At 40.9% G+C, this 21,077-nt stretch overlaps 1 protein-coding gene across 6 annotated transcripts in view; it reads left to right on the top strand.

Annotated features, from left to right (window-relative positions):
• POLD3 (DNA polymerase delta 3, accessory subunit) overlaps window positions 1–21,077 on the top strand; it is a 109,174-nt gene that overhangs the window by 37,732 nt on the left and 50,365 nt on the right. For 5 of the 6 annotated variants that reach the window (XR_007518178.1, XR_007518177.1, XR_007518176.1 and 2 more), the window contains exons 10-13: window positions 2,919–3,031; window positions 5,085–5,163; window positions 10,043–10,323; window positions 19,698–19,845. Coding sequence is in view for 1 of the 6 variants with exons in the window: in XM_049889812.1 (XP_049745769.1) it covers window positions 2,919–3,031; window positions 5,085–5,163; window positions 10,043–10,245 (395 nt within the window). In the remaining 5 variants the exon portion in view is untranslated. The other variant, XM_049889812.1, reaches the window with a different exon arrangement.

Genomic DNA, 21,077 nt, shown 5'->3' with positions numbered 1-21,077 from the left:
AGAATGCTTGACTTGATGATAAAGACTTAAGGGAGATAGACCTAGATTCTAGAGTATGAATGTGGGCGGGTATTTTTTAATCTCTTTGAACCTCAGTGATATATAACAAATAATAGTAATAGTGATTTTGTAGAATTTTTATAAGAATGAATGATTAGTGTTTGTAAAGTCCAGTAAATTTTAGTTTCCCCTGTCCTTTCTTAAAATATTTTATTTTAAATGTTAAACAAAGTAAACACACATTTTTTTAAATTGTGGTAAATATGTGTTGTTAACAACATTTGCCATTTCAGCAATTTTTTACATTTGCAATTCTGTGACACATGCGCACAGTTTTTAAAATCAGATGAAATAGACATTTCCTCAACTACTGTTATTATCCAACTTACCTAAATGATGCTTCTTGTGAACTTTTTCCCTTCTGCCGTCCATCTTCTGGAAATTTGTTGAAATTTCTTGTTCATTATGGACTCATGGCTCCTCTTCTGTTCTCTTTTCTCTTATAGGGAATAATATTTTATGCCTTTATTGGAGTTCTGGTGGTGGAGTGGTAAAGTGCTTGGCTGCCAAGCAAAAGGTTGGCAGTTTGAATCCACCAGCTCCTTGGAAACCCTATGGGGCAGTTCTGCTCCGTCCTGTAGGGTTGCTGTGAGTTGAAATCGACTCAACTGCAACAGGTTAGGTTTTGACATGCCCTTATTATCATCACGCTTCTTTTGTTGGGGGGGAGTGTGGAAGAGAGAGGGGTGTGGAGGAGAGAAGGATGTATATGCCCAGTCCTTCGTGACCTGAAAGCCCTCATTCTAAATTTAGCTTGGAAAGTGATTGTTTTCCTTTATTAAAAAAGTGATTTATTGTTACAGTGTTTTCAGTGTCAGGGAAATAGTGGTATCTCTGCCTCCATGGAGCTTAGCGCCTGGAGGAGGAATCTAGATAAACAGTTGCATAAAGTACAGTGAGAGGGGTCTTAGACGGTGCCGCTAGGATTAGGTGTTTTCCTTGGGTAGATCATGAAGTTACAGAACTGGAAGTAAAATAAGAACTCCTAAATTTATTACTGTGAGTACTCAGAATTCCTTTTCTTTGTCTTCCCCACTGCATAAACTTTCCTCCTACCATGCAATATATCTACCCTCACGGCACAGCTTTCTTAACAGCTATACCCTCTGAAAAATAGATGCTTGGTTCTGAAGTTTGACTTTTCTCTTGCTTGAGTTTCCATCATGTTCTAGCCCTCCAGTACTGGGTTAATAACTGCACCACTTTCCTTTCATGTTTGTCTTTTGTTTCCCAGAGCTTATAAAATTTTGAGGCCCATTTCATACTTGAAGTGTATAATTTATTGTTTTGTTCTGGCTTTTGTTCTGCTTCACCTCTTTAGGTCATTTGGCCTTGAACCCTCCACTGTCATAATTTTTAACACTGACCTAATCAGTTGGGAGAATTTCAGATCCAAGATTTGTGGTAAGAATTTGAATACAGCCAGGAGTTTCGGGGAGCAGGTGAGGCTAAGCAGCTACTCAGTTCCCTGACCAGCAGTTTCACTGTGGTGATTAAGTAATAGGTCAGCTGAGGATTTTCACTTCACCTCTTATGGGCCTTATGTTAAGACCGCTGTTTCTGAAACTACAGGCAGTCTCCGGATTACAAACGAGACCCATTCCTAAGTCTGTCTTAAGTCGAATTTGTACATAAGTCGAAACAGTTAGGTACAGTTCGTCAGTTAGTCAGATGTTTGTCTTAGTTTATAATATATCTTTCTATGTATAAAAAACATTAAAGAAGCACTTCCAGATACACTAAAAACATCTTTAACATAATGATACAGTAATAATAATAATGTTTGGATCCACATTACAAAGTAGCACCCATTTGTTATTAAGAATCATTATATGTACCTCGAATTTTTAATGTAACAGGCTTTATGGGAATTGGTTCATAACTATGGGTTGTACGGACATTGGTGACCCGGGACTGCCTATATTCAGAAATGATGGCAATCCATCTGATGCTGCCCTCTTCTCAGGTACTACTACTTACAGAGCAGTATTTCTTCCCTAATAGTGTTCTTTGCAAATTTCAGTGTAGCAGAACAAGCCTCATCAGTGGGGCAATCAGTAGAAAAATTTCTATATAAAATATTATATAGATCTTAGCTGTTAGAGTTTTAATTGTGATCACGATTTCAAATGTAATCTTCTTCCCTCCAAAACTTCTGCTCTTAACATTAGCTGGAAACTTTCAGTCTAAGAAACATCTCAGGTGATTGCATATAGTCTTCAGAAAACATTAACGGAGGCAGTAGCATAAAACATTTGGTATAATCTGTTGATTATCTCCATTTAGTTGATCTTGAGAAAAAATGTCTAAAAAAATTTACTGAATGACAAGGCAACGTAATAGCGTTGGAATAGTAAGACTGGGGTATCAGACCAACTTGGGTTTAAAACCTCCGGCCTCAGGTACAAGCTCCGTGACCTTGGCAAGTTAATTAACTTCTCAGAACTTCTGTTTTCTCAGCTGTAATGTGTGAATAATAATATCTGCCTCTTAGGGTTGTTGTGAGGATAAAATGAAACAATGTAAGTGAAATACCTGACAACTTGGTAGGTGACCAGTAGATACTGATGAAACAACTTCATACCCTGACTTATCAGTAAGATAAAGCTTAGCTAAGATGCTGTCTAAGATACATGCCAGGTCTAATAATTCTTGATTCTCTGATTTTATTTGTATAAAATTAATAAGGTGTATATTTTAAAGATAACTGTGTAACTGCAGAGTCTTTGGTTGACATGAATTACTGCTTGCAAAATGCCCTTTGCTGGACATGGAAGTTTAGAGTGCCAGTGGAGAGAAGGCAGTGTACCAGAGTGTGCATGTAGTTCTTCTATCTAAGCCTTGTTTCATTATTTCAGACATACCAGACTCTCCTAGGACTTATGAAGCTGAGTCACCATCCCCACCTTCTCCAGCTTCTCTGCTTCCTGAACCAGTGCCAGAGACTGAGCCAGAGCCTCCTTCCACCAAGGTAAAACTTCACCTGGATGCCTGAATTTCAAAGTGTTCTTTATTGCCCAAGGATCTAAAACTGTTATACTAATTCAGTTCACTTGTTGTATACTTCATAAATGCCAGTAGATGGCTCTTGTTTCATTCTGCTCTCCTATAGGTTGTACAGAATGGGCATTCCCTCTACAGATTTCAGCTATAGGGCATAGTCTTAGGAGGGTTGCAGAGGTGGTTCCGGGGGGTTGTTTTGATTTTCATGACCTCTGGCATCAGGGCTGCTGTGCTTCACAACTCCTGTTGGAATTGTGCAAAAAGAGGTCCTGCATGTTTATCAGAGCAAAGAGTGAAAGATAAAGTAGAACAAACTTAACTCATTCACATTTGTTGCTTTTCAGAAGTTCTCCTGGAAAAGGGCTGGATATAAAAGTTGGCAACAGATGGGGGAAATAGAGTTTGAATGATCCTCAGCTGCATCTTGCCTACGTCTATTAATTATAGACTGAAGAGCTGAGAAAATGGATGCTGATGTTTTTCTTCTTTGTGACTACTAATTCTCCTTAATTCAGTGTAGTAAAGCTATCATTTAAATTTTGCGCTGATTTCCTCATTTGCTGAAGAGATACTAGATAAAATGATATTGGAGCCCTGGTGGCACAGTGGTTAAGAGTTCAGCTGCTAATCAAAAGGTGGGTAGTTCGAATCTACCAGCCGCTCCTTGGAAATCCTTTTGGGAAATTCTACTCTGTTGTATAGGGTCACTATGAGTTGGAATTGACTCGATGGCAACGGGTTTGGTTTTTTTGTCTGAGACTAAATTTTGGCCCCCACCACCACTCACCCCAATAAGCATATGAAAAATGCTCAACATCATTAGTCATTAAGAAGATGCAAATCAGAACCACAATGAGATACCATTTCATACCCATTAGAATGGCTAAAATAAAAGATAACAGAGAGGGCCAGCAAGGGCATTGAGTTGGAATCAACTAGATGGCAGTGGGTTTGGTTTTTTCCGAAGGACATGGAGAAATTAGAATCCTCATACGTTGCTGGTGGGAGTATAAAATGGTTACAGCCACTTTGGAAAACAATTTGTCAGTTCCTTAAAATGTTAAAAAGAGTTACCACAACAACAAACCCATTGCCGTTGAGTCAATTCCAATTCATAGTGACCCTATAGGTCAGAGTAGAACTGTCCCATAGGGTTTCCAAGGGTGTAATCTTTTCAGAAGCAGACTGCCACATCTTTCTCCTGCAGAGCGGCTGCTGGGCTTAAACCATTGACCTTTTGGTTAGTAGCCAAGCACTTATCTACTGTGCCACCAGAGCTCCTTGAGACTAAATTAGATGGGTGTAACGTTGAAGTGTCAAGGCTGAAGTATCGAGTGTCTAGCAAACCAAAAAACCAAACCCACTGCTGTGGAGTCAATTCCAACTCACGGTGACCCTATAGGACAGAGTAGAACTGCCCCACAGAGTTTCCAAGGAGCACCTGGTGGATTCGAACGGCAGACCTTTTGGTTAGCAGCCATAGCACTTAACCATTATGCCAACAGGGTTTCCCAAGTGTCTAGAGCAAGAATATATACCACAAGTGTCTAGAGCAAGGGATATACTGTAGAAACCCCTTGTCTGGCTTCAGGGCTGTCTCTGTGTGCTCCCATAATACCTGCTGTAGTACTACATCAAAGCAGTTAGTACAGTGTATCACAGTGGTCAGTTTTCCTTGGCTTTTTCCTCCACTAGACTGTAATGACCTTGTCCTATTTGTCTTTTTAATTATGCTGCCTGAGCCACCCAGCAAAAGTTTGTTGACTCAGTGAATACAGTTCATTGTTCAACATCCTACCTTCCTTCTCATAAACAATGAAATAACAAGCCTGCACATACAGTGAGCATAACTAGTCTGTGTCATAGGGCTGGTCCCTTAAAAAGGAAATGTATAGAGTTTCTCTTTCGACTTTTTATCAAAATGGAATATTGGAAGGTAATTGTTATAAATTAAAAAGCTTTTTTTTTTTTTTTGATATAGCTTCATTGGTCTCCTTAACGTTTATGTTCTGATCTTTTAGGGCTCGAGTGGAGAAAACAAGAGAAAACGAAAGCGCGTACTGAAATCTAAAACCTATGTGGATGAGGAAGGCTGCATAGGTAAGAAAAAATTTTGGCTCCAAATCCAGAAGTAGAGTTATTATCATAGAGAGACACCCTAATGCTTTATAGAGTAATGTGTCTCAGACTGTAATGTACACATGAATCACCCCCAAGTGCTGCTGCTTGTCTGAGGCCCACGCTTGGAGTAGTAAGGACATAGAGAACAGTGCAACTAATGTCGGAATACCCAGGGTCTTGTTTAAGCTGTACAGTATAAAAATAAGCTTCGAGATCTTGGCTAAAAGTCATGTAACCTCTGAGAGAAGTTTCCTGATCTGTGGAATGGAGGTAAAATACTCATTTTGCCCATCTATTTTTTTATGAGGTTGTTGTAAAAATTCAAGTGAAGCAGTATACCTGAAAACACCTTCAAATTGGAAACAGTATGAACTTAAGTTACTGTTATCGTAGACGCTGGGAAGCATTTGTCTTTTTAGAATGGCTTTATCTATTTAATCAGTGGAAAAGAAGACCTTATTGATAATTAGACTTCTAAAGAAAGTATCAAGTCTTCTTTGGTGTTTTGTCCCATTTGTTCTTCAGAGGGGTGTGATTCGTCTAAATCACTTCTTTTATGATTCCTGTTTGTAAGCCACGTTATATAAAAGCACGTGCTTCCTAGGGAGGCCTAGGGGAGAATTAGAATTCAGGCCATGAGTACTGTGTTTTGAACAAAAGAATAAGTCAGTGAGTCCATCCTAAACATCTTAATCTTAGCAGTAAGATTCTTCAGCCCTGTTTTACCCTTTCCCCAATTGAACCACACTGTCTTCTCTGTGAGGACTTTATGGATCTAGCACTCGATGCCTGATGGGATGCTGAGATCCTGGTACTGTATTTTTCTGTTTGGAACGAGTTGGGGATTTAGCCCTTAAACTTCTTGAAAATTAGATAGCTCATATTGTCATTTCTGCTTTCCTGTGGCACCTGCTACAGCTTGCCTCTCTTAGAGAAGTTTTTTTCCTCAATTTTCCTATTCTAGCCCAAATTTCTGTCTCAAAGATTGACTCTGAAGAATAAATTTTTTCTAGGCAGAATGGTTGTTAAAATTAGTGAAGACATCCCATTGGTTATGCATTCTGTCCCATTCTTCTTCACCTTTCACTCCCCTGAAAATGCCTCTGCCATTTTACTTGTAGCATGCTATTGAGGAATAGAGTTCCTTGCATGTGGAAACTCTGTCTTTTCAGTGTGAATTTCTTGTGAGCCTATGAACTCTGGACTTTTAAGTGGTCTTTTTTTTTTTCTTTGTCTTCCGTCTTCTAACAGTGCTTGTCCGTTGGTGGTAATATATGTATTTACTGTTTAATTTCTTTGTTTTTAAATTTAAGACAAAAGTATCAGGGCTCATTTTTTCCTGCTCCTTATACCCCAAAAGAAAAACATAAAATATATCTTTGTGAGAGCCCATTGAGGCTTTGTGGCTAATTACTTACTGCTTTGTTCAAAACACCATACCCAGGTTTTGGCCAGGTGTGGGATGTGGGCTTTTTTGCGCTCCTGCTGCCAGACAGGACTATTAAGAGCCTTGGATGCAACAATGAAAACTGCTCACATAGCACTTTTTTTTTTTTAAGGTTTTTAGTCCAAGCTCAACCTAATGAATCTTGGCTCCTATTACCAACAAAGGAGCTCTGCTTTCTTTTTTCTGCTCAGCTTGCTCCAGATGTACCCACACAGGGGGCTTGCCCTTTCCTGTGCTGGCTCAGAGTTGTTCTGCCAGTGTAAAAAGCTGACCTCTCTCTGTGCGTTCGCTGCAGGGACCTGGGAGTTAGGCCCCTGAGAGAGATTTAGGATGGACTGCTGGACAAGGGGGTGGATTTCTAAGAGTAAAGTGGCTGAATGGAAAAGAAATCTGACTTTATGCACACAAACTAGGCCTTTTTTATGGCAGCCTAGGAAAGTGGCATGTTTTTCAGTTAAAATAAAACCCGTTGCCATTGAGTCAATTCTGACTCATAGTGACCGTATAGGACAAAGTAGAACTGCCCCACAGGGTTTCCAAGGAGCCACTTGCGGATTTGAACTGCCGACATTTTGGTTTGCAGCCCAGCGCCTAGCCACCGTGCCACCGTGCCACCGGGGCCCAGTTAAAATAAAGGTCCTGTATTTTTAAGTTGAAACCTCCTTCGTCCTGTAGTTTGAAGTAACTATAGCTTTGAATATGGAAATGTGCCTTTTACCTCTTAAAGTACACCTGATGTGCTGCTTAAGAAATTCTTTGGTGCTGCCCTAACTGGTTTTTAACTCCCCCAAGCAATGCATTGTTTAAAATTGTCAATGAGGCAACCCCAGAGGTTTAATAAGTAATGAAATAACAAGCTCACTGATCTTGGAGTGTAATTAATTTTTAGAATTGCTGCCATTCGAATACAGAACATAGCTTATGTAGGAGCAGTCTTATGCCACCAACTGCAAGAAAACTGTTTCTTTTCTGTATCTGCAGGTGGCTTTTCAGACTTCCGTAATTTAAGATACTGAGTAAATAACAGCTCATGATTTTATCCTAGTAATTCAGTTACATAATGCTTTTGAAGATGTGTATAAGATGGGGCTGGTATTCTGGAATCATAATTGCTGAGAACAAATAGTTAACGCCACAAAAATTCCCCAAATATTTTAGTGCAGCGTTTCTCAAGCTTTGTTGAGTATATGCATCACTTGAAGATCTTGTTAAAACTAAAATTCTGATTCAGTAGGCCTGGGATTAGACCTGAGATCCCACATTTCTAATAAACTCACAAGACATTCCAGTGCCTCTGGTCTCTGGAGCACAGTTTGAGTAGTAAGGCCTTAAAACCAAAAAAAAAAAAACAAAAAAACCCAAAGCTATTGTCTTAGAGCGGTTCCAACTCATAGAGACCCTATAGGACAGAGTGGAACTGCCCCGTAGGATTTCCGAGGAGCAGCTGGTGGATTCGAACTACCAATATTTTGGTTAGCAGGTGATCTCTTAACCACGGCACCACCAGGGCTCCCATAAGGCCTTAGAGAATACTTACTATAAAAAAAAAAAAAAAGCTTATTTGTGTTGTTTAGCCTCTATGTTGGCAGGAGTTAGCAAAGTGAATTATGGGCTCTTGATTGAAAGTAATGGGAAATGGAACTCTTGGGAAGACCAAACTCGTTGTGATTGAGTCAATTCTGACTTACAGCAACCCTATAGGAAAGAGTAGAACTGCCCATAGAGTTTCCAAGAGCGCCTGGTGGATTCGAACTGCTGACCTTTTGGTTAGCAGCCATAACACTTAACCAGTATGCCACCAAGGACTGTTAGTTATGCAACCTTAGTGGGACCGGAGGGATAAGGAATGCATGAATGGCAGTAGCCAGTTGACCTCCAGCATTGTCCATGGTGAGGTGAAAAATAGCATTGAATAGAACTTGCCAAACCCTACTAGGGACAGCTGTACATTCTGTGAGGTAGTGTTATCCTCATCTCATAGGGGAGTAAAGAACAGTGATTTTCAGTGAGATCCTCATACTAGCAGCATCAGCATACCTGAGAAACAAATTCTGTGGTCCCAACCCAGACCAACTGAATCAGAAACTCTGGGGGTAGGGCCCAGCAATTTATGCTTTAACATGCTCTCCAGGGGATTCTGATACACATTTAAGTTTGAGATTATGTAAGTGGTAAACTAGGTATTAGAACACAGATATGTTTGATTCCAAAGCCTGTGCCTCTGGAACAATTTGACAAATATGCTTTATTTAGAAATTATTGATAATTAACAGCTTAAAACTATTACTCTCCTTTAATGGAAAAAAATGCCCTTCACTTGCATCTTTTGAGCTTTTATTAAACAAATTAGGTTACTAGTTCAGGTAAGAAAATTCATTGTTTCTGCATTACTGGCTCCAACCGGGAGGGCTAAGAATTTAGATGACACTGGTTATATAGCTGCTACAGTTCTCTAAAGTCGCAGGAAGGTGGCATTGTACTGTTTCTTGTGGTTGCTGTGTATGTATTGTAGTAATACTGGAGACATCAGTTCTGTAACATCATTGTTAGAAACCGCTGTTGTGACTGTGCCTTATAATGACTTCGAGGCTTCTTTATAATGACTATTCACTGTTACGGTTCTTTTTAAAGTTTCCACTGGGGAGGGTTCAGTTAGTTTTATTCTCAGTGGAAAAGGCCAAATATGCTTTTGGCTAATAGAGAGTAGGAGAACTGGTAACTTTGTTTCTCGTTTTTTCCTTGTTCTCCCTTGAAACTATCAAGTTTCCTTGCCATCTAATAGAGTTTGCTTGGGACAATTATCCTTATGATGTAGACCACTACCAAATCTTGGGTTAATGAGCAGTCATTCAGAACAGTTGAGTTATCTCCAGTTCTTTGTACTTAGGACGTTCAGCAAGTGGGTGACTTTAGAATAGAGCTAACCATGAGGGTCCAAGGTAGACAGGATGGGGGCTGACAAGTAGACCGGAGATTAAGACCAGGAAAAATAGCAGCAGAAATAGGCATGTACTGTGGGTCAGGGAGATGAGACTATAGAAATCAATCAAAGCATGACAGTAAAAATAGATGTTGAAGATATAGACAGTTCAGATCTAAAGTTCAGGAGGTTAGCTATCATAGACCAAGACCCAAGTAAAGGATTTAGGCAATTAAATGATAAGTATGTGACCTAAACAGTGAGGGAGTAAGGGTGGGTGTTAATTCTGAGCCCCAGCTAGAGGCTGTATGAGCCCAGGATCCTTCTGTGCTTCCTACTTGAGGCTAGATCTGCTTGCCCACTGGGAGAGAGCTTTGGCAGTAGGTGAGCACACCTGCCTCAAGCAGGGGTCTGAGCAAGACGTCTTCCCCTTGACAAAATAGTGTTCTGACTTAACCCACTCATGTGCTCTTTTTTCCTTATTCTACCAGTGACTGAGAAGGTCTACGAGAGTGAGTCCTGCACAGATAGTGAAGAGGAATTTAAGATGAAGACATCCTCTGTGCACAGACCTCCTGCCTTGGCTGTGAAGAAAGAACCCAAAGAGGAACGAAAGGGCCCCAAGAAAGGGACTGTTGCTCTGGGCAAAGCCAACAGACAAGCATCCATTACCGGCTTCTTCCAGAGGAAATAAACTGTCATCTCTGTTAGGTCAGAGACTTGGAATGGTCAAGGGAGAAGACCAAGAGATAGAGACTTTCTCACTTACTGTGTAAGTTCTTCCAACTCCTCAGCTCACCTGTATCAAAAGATTCTTCTTCCATCCATGTGAGGTTTTCATTGTTTCTGGTTTTTAACCAAAAGAAAATCACCTGGAAGCAAGAGGCAAAAGAGTATTTAAAACCTGTTACCTTCTACTAACACTTTCAAAGCACAATCTAACCTGTCCAGGAGAAGAATTCACTCCAAAAATAAATTGGAACAGGTTTCAGAATTATCACTGAATGCCATTTAATGGCTGATTTACTGTGGCCCACCCACCCTATGCCGTGATCCGCTTATGACTCAGGAAGTGCTCCTTCTTATTCCCTTGTATTCTGTGAACTTGTGTTGGTATTTTTTTACTGGATGTGTTAACACTCCCCCTCTAGCCCCCCACCACTACCACGCTTTCTGTTCCCTATCCCTGTGAAGTAGTTTTCTTTAAGTCTTAAAGTCTTGGTTGGACTAAAGACTGAAACAAAAATCTCGCTGTAATCCTCTTTTCCTCCGTTATAAAGTACACTGACACCTGGCTCCAGACCAGCACATTACTTGTGCTCTGCCTCTTTAACAAAAGTTCTCTAGACCTGCACTCGCAATTAGTGGTTAGAGAAAAGCCTCAGGCGGAGCGCAAATAGAAATTTAATGATGTATTCAGCTCCCCAAGAAGTTAATACTTAGAATCCGCATTGACGATATTAGAGGAGTTGTCATGTTGCTGACACAGTGTGTGCTTTATACTACTCCTTGTGGTTTCTCCTCCTCCGTACCCCCGCCCCCTCAATACCTAGAGAGTGAAACCCGTACAGAGAAATGAAGGCTAAAAAGAGAAATCCCTTCCTGCGTACGGTGTACAAGTTACGTAAAATTTCTCCTTCTCAAGGAAGCCAAACATTCAGAGATAGCAGTTCTCCAGGAGGCTTGTGAGGAAGAGATAAGGCACGCATTTCTAATAGATGTTGCTCTTCTGTATTTTTAACTCCCCAAGAAGGAGACGGAGAGACCGAGTTGTTAGTAGGTCTAAATAGCAAATAAAGCGTTTTTGTTACTTATGGAAGATCATCTATTGCAATGGTGGTTTGTCAGTGGCTCCATTATGCCTGGACGGGTGGTGAGCTCGGTGGGCTGAGCTGGTGTGGCAGTGACCTTGCACGGTGAGCTCTGGTGAAGGGAGCTTGGCTCGACTGCTGATGTGACTCAGGAGGATCAGACAAAGGATGTCTGACTTCCTCCCTCCACCTAAGCCTGATGTATGCACTAAGGGATTCAGTCAGCGGACTACTGTTTAAGGTTAGGATTATGAGTGGCTTTGGGATTTATACGAGCATCTTTAGCAACTGTCACCCAGAACTTTCCAGCCAGGCACCTCCACAGGCTGATGAAGATCAGAGGTTTGGGAGAGGATTTCTGGCGTTATGTCTAGGACTTGAGAAAGCTGAGGCTTTGTGTATCAAGCTGTGTAAAGGTTCACATAGTTTAAAACCCTTTTTAAAAATAAAAAAATGGATGGGGAGAAAGATGGAAAGCTTGGACTTAAACCTTGACAAAGAATGTCTGGAGGGGTCCCTTTAAAATTTTGTGTGTGCTTCATTGCCTTTAGTCATTTTTCTAAATAGGAATGAAAAATTAAAAAGCAACAACCCAGTCTTTTTATTTTTTTAATGCTGGGATCTCTAATAAAACTGCTTTTTGAATTGGAGAAATCTGGTGCTGGTTGGGCCTCCGTTTTTCCAGGGATAATGCAAACCCCGTGCTCTTTAAGCCCCATATGCATTGCTGCCTAAACTCTGAGCTGTCTGCTAGGCTTCGTATTGAGTGGGGGCTTCTTTCTGCTTTTTGTACAAGACTCTGCTGTGTTAGCCACATGAGTTAAATAAATTGGAGAAGTTGTTTTAAAACAGTGCTTCAGACTGAATGTCTGATGGGTCTGTTATTTGACAGGATGGCAGCAGTGTATGCAATTATTTAGACTCTGAACAGGGACAAGGCTGGTTTTCAGTTTATATTGTTAAAACTGCATACCCATCGTCTGAGAGGAACAAGCTATTTGCTGCCTTCATCATTTTTTCAGTCCTATGGGAAATCTTAGTTTCAGCCAACTTCATTTTTTAGTTCATTTAGAAGAAAACCTAGTCCTGATCTTGCACATTATATTATTTTGGCTTCATCACCTGCTGGCTGTGTGACCTTGGGCAAGTTTCTGAGCTCAGGTTCTTTATAAAAATAGAGCTAAAATGACTTACCATGGCTAGTCAAGACTGAGGTAATATATAGAGAGCATGAATTTGGTACAGAGTGCCTGGCACATAGGTGCTCTGCAAGTAAGTGGCTTCCTTCCTGATGTCATAAATGGTACAATTACTTACTGACTTCCTGAAGTCAGTCCTCAAAGATATGACCCAGATGTTATTCTCATTTAAAGCCATCACTCTGGCTGTGTATGTGTGATCAAAAGGGGAAGAAAGTTGTCTTTTTTGATGAAAGCCTTTAAGGAGAGTGGGTATTTTCCTATCAAAAGAAAATGAGACTAGTTGATGGCTGTATTTACTATTCATTGACCCATTTATTGTGTCTCTACTATGTGTCAGGCCTTTGACCTGGACACGAGAGAATACAGAGTCAAATAGAATTTGGCACTTGTCTTCAAGGATCTAGCAGAAGAGACAGGTCAGTAAGATGAAATTACAATGCCACGTAGTGAGTGCAGTGCCAACAGGTAAGCATGTGGTCTTGACAGCTCATAGGAGGGTGGGTGTCAGAGGTCTTCTCGGGAGAGAGGAAGCTACGCAGTTTCATAGAGGATGTGCTGAATTTTTCCATGCAAAGAGGGATGAAAAGCGTTTTCCAGTCAGAGAAGCATAGCTTTTTTGGGGAAATGGACTCTGGAATTTAGCAATAGTGAGGAAAATGTATTGAGAAATGAAGTTAAGCAGTTTGGATATTATCTGAATACAGTAGAGCTCTCTTGAAGAATTTTAAGAAGTAACATGAGAAGTTGATTCTCAGTTAAGAGTGACCACTGGCATTTTCTTTGGTTTTGTTTGCCATGATAGTGAATATTTCTACATATGCATGCACGTTGTATCTTAAAATCTAACAGGATAAAAGAAAAGTATCATGGTTAATAAACATTTGCTTAGCTCTGGCAATCAGCATGGTCGGTTGCAGTATGTATGTCCTTTGTCTTCCCCCCATCAACCTGAATTTCTGTAGCAGAATCCATTTTTTAAAAGTGATTTCAAAAGCTGGTAGTTCTTCTGTGATGCTTTCAGTGATACGAGCCTCCACTCACCTCCCTAAAAAAATCTGAGGGTGTGGGGGGATGAGTGGAATAGTTCTATTCCTTTTCTATCTTTGTTTCTCTAAGAAGACATTCGTTATTATACAGGAGAGAGCTGAAGAGAAGGGCCATATAAGGAAACCAAATAGTTTCTCCAGGACATGAGTAGAATGAGTGCATAATAATGTACTCTGTGTCAAGACTCATTTGGGTAAACTTGTCTCCTTTCATTGGTTACGGGATCTCAGTATGCTGTAACGCAGCTTTTTACCACCATGAAACATTCTGGGGCTGCCTCGTTTTGTTGTGAGAAGGCAGTATTGCTTTCTGAGTTATTGCCCTGGCGGCTCTCTAAATTAGCCCATGCTGTCACCATGCTCTCTCTGAAGGGCACATTGTACCCAAATGTCTACATTTAGGATTGACTCTTTGCACTCCCTGCTGCATGACACTTCTCTCCACTTCTATCTGTGTCCAGTTTCTTGTGTTCTTAAGTGTGGGCCACCCACAGATTGCCACCCAGGCTCCTTAGCCAAAGAAGCTTGGTAAGGCTTCTCTCCAGTACTTTTTCTGTCTGGTAAACCCACCTTGACTGTAGAATTCGGCTTCTATTTGAAACCCTAAATATTGTCTGGCTCCCCCACATACCCACCACCCCACCCCTTTTTTTTCCTTATTTACTCTTGCCAGACTCCTTGTTTCTTTAGGCTTCACCTAGCCTCCCCTCCCCTCTTCTTTATACTCAAAGTTCTTCATGGCTAGTCCTTGTTTAACTACTTTCTTTTAGTCTTTTAGACTTTCTTTCCCAGGCTGCTTATTCCATATGGCATGTCTTTTAGTGGACTGCTCTTGAAGAATGGAAAAACCACTTTGTTTAGTATCTGCTTTGGATCATTCAAAGCCAAAGCACCAAAAATTGTTGATTGCTAGTTATATTTAGTCCTGGGCAAGATACTTAAAAACCAGAAACCAAACCTGTTGCCTTTGAGTCGATTCTGACTCATAGCGACCCTATATGACAGAGCAGAACTGCCCCATATGGTTTCCAAGGAGTGGTTGGTGGGTTCAAACTGCCGACCTTTTTTTGGTTAATGGCCGAGCTCTTAACTACTGCACCACCAGGGCTCCAGCAAGATACTTAAGGATTGCAATAGCTCAGAGGTTACCATTTTGGAGTGATAGAGCATACACAGCGAATAGCATTAAATAACCATTGAGAAAATGCTTAGATGAGTATAGACAACAAGGGCCTTAATACTTCAGGAAAAAAAAAGTAAGCCAAACCAGTTGCCATTCAGTCAGTTGCAACTTATGGCAACCCCATGTGTGTCAGAGTAGAACTGTGCTCCATAGAGTTTTCAGTGGCTGATTTTTTCAGAAGTAGATCACCAGGCCTTTCTTTCAAGGCACCTCTAGGTAGACTGAACCATTAAGCTTTCGGGTAGCCCGAAAGTATATTAACCATTCGCACCACCCGTGGGGACTCCTACTTAAGAACTAGGGCAGTCATATGGGCACAATTTCACAGTCCTGTGCAAAGAGCAACAAATGATTTAAGACAAGAAACAGACTGAGGAAGTTTTATCATTTTAGTGAGTTTTAACTGTTTGAACTCCACTCATCATTTACACATTCATGTGTAGCTAAACCATGATTAAGTGAATCCTTAATGGAGTTATTTCTGTCCTACTCTACGAATGAGACTATTGACGAAAGCGAGCAGGTATCAGGGATTATTTCATAAAGCAGCTTATAGGATGTATACTGGGTCAGCATAAATTCAATTCAGTTTTGTACACAGCAGTTTTGGCATAGTGGGAAAGAAGGGTGCTATGATGGAGAAACAGGCTTGGCAGGCAGAGGGCCCTTGATCAAACCTCTGAACTTCAGTTTCCTACCACTTACCATAAAGGAGTGCTTTAAGACTTAAATAAAATAATGCATGAAAGACCCCTGGTATTTTGGCACACATAAAAAAAATCAAACTCATTGCTGTTGAGTCGATTGTGACTCATAGTGACCCTTCAGGACACAGTAGAACTGTGCCATAGAGTTTCTAAGGAAAGCCTGGTGGATTTGAACTGTTGACCTTTGGTTAGCAGACGTAGCTCTTAACCACTACGCCACCAAGGTACATATACTCACATTTTTTGAGCACATACTATGTGTCAGGCACTGTTCAAGCATGTTACATGTATTAACTCTAAATCCTCATAGTACCTATCTATATTTTAAGAAAAAAACCTGTTGCCATTGAGTTGATTCTGATTCATAGCGAGCCTATAGGGCAGGGTAGAGCTGCCCCATAAGTTTTCCAGGGAGCAAATGGTGGATTCGAACTGCTGACCTTTTGGTTAGCAGCCAGAGCTCTTACCACTTAGATACTTTTATTCCCATTTTACACGTGAGAGAACAGGTTAAGTAACTTGTCCCAAGTCACAGAACTAGCAAGTGGCAGAGCCAGGATATAAATCTTGACAATTTGGCTCCAATTCCTGAGTCTTAACCACTATATTATACTGCCTCTTGGCGGTATATGCACATTTTCATACTGTCCAATATGTGAAATATAAGTGAAAGTACAACTAGGTGTTCAGATCACAGATTGTCAGATTTGAAGGAAATCTTAATGTTTATGTCAGTCACTCATCTGATTTTTTAATTCTATCTAGAGTATCCCTGCCAAGTGGTCTTGAATCATTAAACAAAGATTCAGTTATGCTTGGTATGCCATACTTAACTAAATTACAAAGTTTGATAGGTAAACTAATGTTAAGAAGAATTTAAAGAGAGGCTAGAATAAAATTAAGTTTTCTAATTGATTTTAGACCACCAGGAAACTCGTCTAAATACAGCTCCCTAAGCAATCCGTTTAATTGGTTTCAGTTTAAGTCAAGAACACTGTTTCCCTTGAAAAAGATTGTCCAATACTTGGCCTTGCCTTTGAACTAGCTGCTGTAAAAAATTCAGGTGGAAATTTGGCATTTTTTTGTTCTATTTAAGTCATGCCACAGGTTCACAGAAAAGTGGCTGCAGGACGGTTATTGCCCAGTGATGTGTTGTCTATTTTGAATGCCGAAACCATGTTTTCCTAGGATATCTCCTCCAGGCTTATGTGTGAAGATTACATAAACATCGCTTAATCATGCTGCCGTGCTCTTCTCTCCTAGAGTGAGATGTGCATGAGGCAGAACCATTTCCTGCAAACCATAAAGCCTGATATGAGGGTTTCCCTTGTCCCTCTTAGTTGTAACGTACCTTTATTTGTATGGTACTTTATCTTAGTGATAAGCCGCAAGGTCTTTCTATCCCCTGTTATGCAGAAAGCATGCTTAGAGAGTTTAGCTAGTATGCCCAACACCTCACAATAAGGAAGTGAACCAGGGCTAGAACCTAGCTCTTCTGACTTTGAATTGTGTGACTTTTCCATTGTGTAGCACCCCCTGGGAAGAAGGATGTGTTGGTCCACTCATAAATGTGCCTTCAGTGCTTACTAATTTGCCTAACCATGGCAGCTGCTGTGGAGGATCTAAGAAAAGCACATGACAATTTCTCCACCTTCCTGGAACTGACAGTCTATTGAAAGGGCAAAACAGCATGTTTGTGCATTTCCTAAACTTTCGTAAAAAGTTTACTACATTCCTGGCACTAGGCTAGATGGTGGGGATACAAAGATGAATTTCTTCCCTTGAGGAATTTGCTATCTAGTGGGGATAGAGGGAGACACAGATATAGTTTTGGAGCCCTGGTGGCACAGTGGTTAAGAACACAGTTGCTAACCAAAAGGTCGGCAGTTCAAATCCACCACCACTCCTTGGAAACACTATGGGGCAATCCTACTGTGTCCTATAGGGTTGCTATGAGTTGGAATCAACTCGACGGCAATGGGTATGTATATATAATAATATTTATGTAGAGTGCTTACCATGGGCCCAAATTTGTGCTAGCTATTTGAATATATTTAATCCTCATAACACCTTTTATTTATAAACGATGATAGGGAAGCTCAGAGAGTTCACGTGATTTGCCCAATAAGTGGCAACGGTGGGGCATGTTTATTTTTAATAAAGCTAGAATGCCAGTTTATAATTTTATTATAAAAAAATCAGAGCAACTAGAATACTTGGATGCTATGACTAGCAACCCTGCATAGGAAGCTGACTTCCAGTCTTAACGGGTGTGTGAGTGAACATGGAAGTTGGAACACCTTTAAAATTGTCAATCCAAGATAGAGGATGAGCTTCCCAGTGGTTGAGGACACAGTCTTCTGGCTACAGTCCCTTGCATCTACCTCCACATAAGAAAAACCACATCAGTGAGCTACATGTTAGGGTAGAGACTAAAACTCTTTATTCTCTCTTTTGATGTTTGGTGTTTGCCTGGAGCAAGGGCCAGGATTTGCACTCTAGTCTTTTCTGACTTGAGGCCTGTATTCTTTCTACTGTACCGTGCTCTTCCTTCTACTGTGTAATGGAGGTATAGGCCCACAGGTTGGTATGGCCCCAGAGAAGGGGTGCCTTTAAGGAAAGATTCACAGAGGAGGGTGTGCTTGAGCTGAGGTCTTGAGAAGAAAAGTTTTCCAAATGGGAAGTGAGAAGGTCATCCCATGCAGAAGGAAGAGCTCATCGAAGGCATGGACACATGAGAAAGTGTGGAGTGTTTAGTAGAGAGTGAGAAGTGGTTTAGTGAGAGGAGGAATGGTAGGTTATCAGTTCTAATCAGTAGACGGGCCAGATCACAGAGGACTTTGCTAAGTTGTTTAGGCAATGAGAACCCATTGAAGAGCTTTAACATGTCAGATTTGTACGTTAGAAAAATCACCCTTTGTAACCTGAAGAGAGAATTACCAGTATGAAATAAGTCATAACAGCTAAATTGCGCCTGAATCTTGTGATAGAATAAACAGAGGAAAATAATTTGAGGTCAGATTTAGTCCAGCTTGCAGGAGAATGACTCTATTGATCCCCTTGGAAACTTAGGACAGGATAGCATTAGGAATGACTTCAAATGTGGAATAGCCTTTTGCTGGGTCATCTCATGCTTGGAAATCCTCTGGCTCTTGCCTGAGCCATGGTCCTAGTTAAACCATGGAGATGGCATTGGTTCCACGGTTCCACTAAGGATTCATGTAGGCAGTTCTGTGACGCACAAAAACACATTCTGATTTAGACCTGGAACTGACCACATCTCCCTGGAATTCTTTGGGCCAAAATGACCCATGGTACCAGACTGGTCAGCTAAAGTCATCCCAAGTCATATTTATTGTACACCTATCCTATGCCAGGTGCTTCTATATCGTTATATCATTTGAACCTTCCAACAATTTTGTGAGGTATAGATATCAGCCCGATTTTATGAATTAGGAAACTGAAAGGCAAAGAGGCTGCCCAGCGAGTACATGGAAGGCCTGGGATTTGAGAGGCAGACTGTGAGTGTCCTGTTGTCATCTATCCTTGACATGAGTTCTTTTCCAGCAGTAAGCAGTCTTGAATATCATAATTAGGGTTCATAGCAGACATTCTGCTAAGCAGTTGGGACTATATAATAATATACTTCTCTAGCAGTAAGATTTTTGCTACAAACCCCAAACTCCACCCCTAAGATATGAGAACAACTATCTTGAAGCTTCTGCATAAAACCCCTCTACTCTACTTAAATTTGTGCCTAGTTCACAATATGAGGTACTTGGTTTCCCAGCTTACAACAAAATAGAAGCAGCAGAGCAGCTAGAGGTAGTTGCGTTATACTAGTAGGCAAGCGGTTGTCACTGCTTGGTTTTGTAGAAAGTACTTGGACTTACGAGTCAGAGCTGAGCACAGTTCCATGTACTATCATTTGACTTATAGAAGGTCACTTAACTTCCCTGAGCCTCAGTTTGCTATCTGTAATTACGAAGATAATGTCCACATCAAGGCTATCGTGAGGATTAGAGATAATGAACGCCAAGTGTCTAGTTCGTAGTACTTGCTCAGTAAATAACTATTATTATTTTCAGAGTAATGCTTTGGGATTTAATCTTACCAATGTGGGAAAATGAGTTGTCATCCTTCATTTATTATTTTTTTTCAACTAACCTTTATTAGCATGCCTACTTTGTGTTGTAGGCAACACATCGGAATTTCAAAACTGATGTTATAACCAAGTGAAACAGGAGTGCTAATGGAACCAGTGTCTCAGTGGGTATCCTTGTGATTCTGCTCACCTCTCAAATCCATGACTCCACTTTGATTCACCAGCACCACTACCTTTCAGGTGAGCTTCCAGACCATTCTATGTATATTCTGTACTCTTGGTTCAACCATATTTCTGCTCAAAACGGTTTAAAGCCGGTGGTCTGAGTGTACATTCTGTTTCCCCACATACAAACATAAGAGGGTACCTTTATAAATGAAAAAACAAACAGATCTCCAGCAGAGAAGAAGGTCTCCCCGTCTCCCCCACTGATGTATGGGGTGCTTAGGCAATAGTCATGCCTGTAGTTTGAGCCCATCTGTTTTCTCTGTTCACCTCCTGAGTACTGTCCCCTTGTGGTTTGCATCATTCCCAGAGACCAGCCAACTCTAACCCTTCTCAGTCCACTCAGTTCAATAGCTGTTTTATTTAAACACACTCCCTCTCTCTTTGGGTGCCAGATGTGAAGTTTCAAGACAGTAGAGGCCAGGCTGGCTAATGCCATGACACCTGCTTGAGCAGGCAAGCCAGTCAGCTGCTGCTTCTGATGATGTTGGCCCCTTTTCATGGACGGCGTTAGGGTTTCACCCCACCGAGTGCATACACAGGCAGCTGAGGGAGCTCATAAATTATGGTTTTGCTTGTTTACTCAGGGCAGGCCGCGTAGTGTAGTGGAAAGAGCCCCACACTTGGAACCAGAAAACATGGGTTTGCATCTTCACTAGTTATGTGATTTTTTTTCTTCATAGCATTGATCACTGCCTTCTGATATTATTATCTATTTGTTTATCTGCTTATCATCTCTTACACCAAATGTAAGTTCTAGGAGGTCAGGCACTTTGTCTTGTCTATCATTGTATGTCCAACCTCTAGGACAGTGCCTGGAACATAGTAGGGTCTTAGAATATATTTATTGAGGGAATTAATTCTGAAATGGCCTCTTCCATTTGCTGGCCGTGTGATTCTGAGAAAGTCATTTATCCTCTCTGGCCTCGGTTTTGTCAGCTCTGAAATGAAGGCATTAGATTTCTAAAAGGCCTCTCTATCCCTGAGATTCTAAAGATTGTAAGAATTCATTCATTTAACCAGTTACCACAAGTCTCTGTGCTGGGTACTCTGCTAAGCCCTGAAGATAAAGTCATGAACAAATCAGAAGGAGAACCTGCCCTCATGGAGTTTTTAAGGGAAGAGGCAACCACATAAATAATTGTATAAGCAGGTATTTAATGACCTTGTGATGAGCCTTGCAAGAGATCTATAGAGGGCAACATGAGAGGATACACCACATTTTTATGCAAATAATGCTCGCCTTC

This window comes from Elephas maximus, chromosome 7 (genome assembly GCF_024166365.1).
Source record: "Elephas maximus indicus isolate mEleMax1 chromosome 7, mEleMax1 primary haplotype, whole genome shotgun sequence".
In the NCBI taxonomy this organism is placed as follows: Eukaryota; Metazoa; Chordata; class Mammalia; order Proboscidea; family Elephantidae; genus Elephas; species Elephas maximus.
The sequence above is the reverse complement of the archived record's forward strand: the minus strand, read 5'-3'. Positions and strand labels throughout refer to the sequence as shown.